This window comes from Camelina sativa, chromosome 3 (assembly GCF_000633955.1).
Source record: "Camelina sativa cultivar DH55 chromosome 3, Cs, whole genome shotgun sequence".
In the NCBI taxonomy this organism is placed as follows: domain Eukaryota; kingdom Viridiplantae; phylum Streptophyta; class Magnoliopsida; order Brassicales; family Brassicaceae; genus Camelina; species Camelina sativa.
Genome location: NC_025687.1, coordinates 16,958,025 through 16,961,930, shown reverse-complemented (window position 1 = coordinate 16,961,930; position 3,906 = coordinate 16,958,025). Strand labels below are relative to the sequence as shown.

Here is a 3,906-nt window from a genome sequence, read left to right as displayed (position 1 = left end):
AGTTTTGCTCGCTACACGAAATTTATGATTCATTTCCAAATAGATTATGTAGACAAACAGGATACTGATCACATATATACCTATCTCACGCCGATGTTATCGTAGTCTGAGAGAAACTTTATCACATGATCCAACGGCTATATCTCAATCCTCCACGGTGCTTTTTGAGTAAGAAAATAAAACGAGCGTTTTTTTTTTTTTTTAATATAATGAACAAAGGGTTAAAATACTAATTTTACTAACGCGTTTTCTTTATTATTGTGATGGACCCTCTTCGTTTCTTAAAGTATAATTTATTTTGCTCAGTACAGATCTTATTTGTGGCTACAAATATGTAGTTTCATGCTGCTAATTAAGCTTTACATGGAGAAAGTGGTGAGCCGCAAAGACAATCGTTACCTTTGAACGCGCTCGCGGGAAACTTTGTCACTGGAAGATTTCCGCAAAGATGATTTTGACTCACGTTGAATGTCTGTAACCCAACCACGGTGGCTGGCACCTTCCCAAATACCAAATTCCTTGATATATCCAACATTCTCAATGACTCCCCAAATTTTAGCTTCCCCATGTCGAATTGGAGTTTGTTGCCTGACGCCTGAAAGTCGGCCAGATCTATTGCTTGGTTTAGGAACCATGTTGGACTCCCAGTGATCTCGTTTTCTGACAGATCGATGTAAAAGTAAAATTGTGGTCTCGATGGCTTCCAGTCGTCCAACCTCATCTTGATCCCGCATTTTACAAGTTTTAACCCGTAGATAGACTGCGACGAGGTCACCCATTCCGGTATTGTTGTTAAGTGGAAATGGTTGTTTGACAGATCAAGATAGAAGATGCCTTTAACGATCTTCATTGTAGGAAATGGACCGCTTAGAAGATTGTGTGAGAGATCAATATGATTAAGTTTTTTCATATTAGCAAAACTCTTTGGTACAACACCGGAGTACTGATTCTTGGAGAGAACCAATTGTGAAAGCACCTTAAGTCTCGATAAAAAGCTGGGGATCGTCCCCGAGAGAATGTTCTGGCTTACGTCAAGGAGCTCAAGGGTTGATGAAAGCAATGCCAATGACGGAGGAAGATTTCCTGACAATCGGTTCCGAGAGAGATCAAGAGATACAAGCTTCGTCATAGATTTGAAAACATCTGGGATGGTGCCGGAGATGCGGTTTCCGCTGAGTCTGAGCAACGTTAAACTAGTCAGGTTAGATATGGAAGTCGGGATCGGACCAGTGAACTGGCTTTTCTCCAGAGTTAACTCTATCAACTGTCTTAGCGCACCGATGTTAGCCGGAAGGGGACCAGAGAGACGAGTATTTGTGAAGTCAACGTACTTTAGATTTGGTAATTTGAAAAGAAATTGAGGAAATGATCCAGTGACATTTATAAGATAGTTGAAGTAAACTCCCTCGAGGTGTTGAAGTTTGGCCAGGGAAGGCGAGATTGTGCCAGAGATGACGCTTTGGCCAAGAATGCCAAATCCATTGATTTCCAGTTTGGTGACGCGGTCACCGGTGTTGCAAATGACACCCATCCAGTAGCAACATTTAGTACCTTTTTTCCACTGCCTTAGAATGCCCAGACGATCTCGAGTTATACCTGATTTGAAAGCTAAAAGACCCGCCTCATCGTCAGGATGACACGTGGCAGCTCCGGTGGGGTTTAGACACTGAAGAAACAGAACTGCGGCAAAGATAGATAGAGTGAAGGATCGAGTGTTCATGGTGGTGTTGTGTGGTGCAATTGAGAGACGCAATAGGTATTAATAGTAATAGAGTGAGTGTGGTGACTCTCGAGATCTTATTTCATTTTTTTTCTTTACATTTTTTAATTCTTGTAACGCGTTTCTTTTTGTCTAGTCAAATAATCTTTAAACAAAATAAGTTGACGATTTTTGACCGATCCATGTGCATGTATCCATAATAAGTGGCGATAAGCATGGTCGATTTTTTCATTCCCCCAACAGACTTCAAAAACACGGCAGAGCGTACTGTTTATGTATTATACAGAAATGACTTGATGACCACATGTAACAGACTTGGTAAGTGATCCCTGAACATGAATTGACATTGGTAAGCGTTGCTGTATTTTTTAAAGAAGTTTTTACTGAAATGTCTTGATAACGATATTTTACGGACTTGGTAAGTGATCCGAGTACCTGAAGTGACATTGGTAAGCGCTCCTGTATATTTTAATCCACTATCCACCGTTGCTCAATAATTCTTTAAGCTATTACCTGCTATTTTTGTTTATTATGTATTGGTTTAATAATGCAAGGTAGTTGCGTACGTAGAACACAAGTAAATAAAGATTCGAGATGTGGTTGTTACCATAGAGCGGGCGCTTATTTCCACGAGGCTACAAGCTGAGGGAGAAGACTCGGCCCATAATTCATTTTTAGATTATTTTTGTTGTTATGTTGTGATATATAGGAAACAATTTTTTTATTTTACATATAATAATATTAAATTTTTATGGATTATTAATTATTATTAAAGATATAAAACTATAAATTTAAGTGTTTTATAGAATTAACTAGATAAGGATCCGTCCGATGTGCGGGTTTAAAGTTTTATAAATAACTAAATTTATAAGTTTTATTTTTCCTATAATATACTGATTTATATTTATTAACAAATATTTTTATGTATATTACCATTAAAAGCGTATTATACGTCTTTTTACTTTCAGTTTTGCATAGTTTTTTTAGTTACTAAAATTATTGGCTCAAAAAATATTTCAAATAAAAATATATATTACATAGTATACTAATCAATGATGTAACATCACAATAGTGTATGACTAACCGTAGAGAGAACTTCGGCTCCGCCCTCCTCCCTTATAGAGAGAACCTTGCGTCCAACCTCCTCAACCATGGAGAGAACTGATGCAGGGTGTTAAGGCGGTGCCGACTAAGATGAAGATTTCTTTTTTTCTTTATTCTGCAGTTTTCTATTTTTAACATTACAAATTGGTATTTTTCATTTAATCTTAGCTATAGCATAATGGGAACTTTACAATTCTTAGAAAGGTTAGATATTTGATTATTCTCTATATAAGAGAATCGGTTCTTTGAATGTAAAACAACTTTCTTTGATTTAATAAAAACAGAGCTTTAAAACTCTTTCTCTCTTGTCTTCGGCTAGAACAGAGGTTCTCAACGAGTTCAAGAACCCTTATTCGTTTGGGTATTCACAGACTAAACAATCGAATTTTCTTAACTATCCTTGCGCTAATCCAGTTGGTATCAGATTCCAGCACTTTGATTCCTCAATCAAGGTTCGGTCCTGTGTGTGTTCTTCCTTCGACGATGGCTCCCCGCAAACCCACGATTGAAGACCACCAAGCTGAGTTCTGTGAAACCTTAGAGAACTTCACGAACAATTTGCACGATGCTCTTCAACACGCCATCGAAGCTGCGTTGATGATGGTGTTGCAGAATCAACCAAGGGTTCGTCGTGAGAGACAAGCGGAAGTTGACGAGGACGACGTTGATCTTCATGAAAACCTCTTTGCTGTTCCGGTACGACAAGATGAACAGCGTCAGCTCCGTCATCGCAACAACAACGACAACATCGTTGTCCACAACAACCATGGGTCTCATAGATGGGATTCTGGTTTTAAGTTGGATATTCCAGAATTTTTTGGCACGACCAAAGCTGAAGAATTTATCGATTGGGTCAACATTGTGGAAGAGGTGTTGGAATTTAAGAAGGTTCCTGATGGTGATCGAGTCTCGCTGGTCGCAACAAGGTTCAAAGGTCGGGCCATGGCTTGGTGGACTCAGCTCAAAGAATCTCGTCGCAATTCCAGCAAATCAAAAATTGATTCTTGGGAGAAGATGAAGAAACATATGTGTCGTAGCTTTCTCCCTTATAACTATGAGCGGACATTATATACGAAGCTTCA

At 38.7% G+C, this 3,906-nt stretch overlaps 1 protein-coding gene across 1 annotated transcript; it reads right to left on the bottom strand.

Annotated features, from left to right (window-relative positions):
• On the bottom strand, window positions 252-1,747 carry LOC104777370 (leucine-rich repeat receptor-like serine/threonine-protein kinase BAM1). The gene has a single exon (XM_010501606.1). The coding sequence runs from the start codon at window positions 1,718-1,720 to the stop codon at window positions 353-355; it is 1,368 nt and encodes a 455-aa protein (XP_010499908.1). The 5' UTR covers window positions 1,721-1,747; the 3' UTR covers window positions 252-352.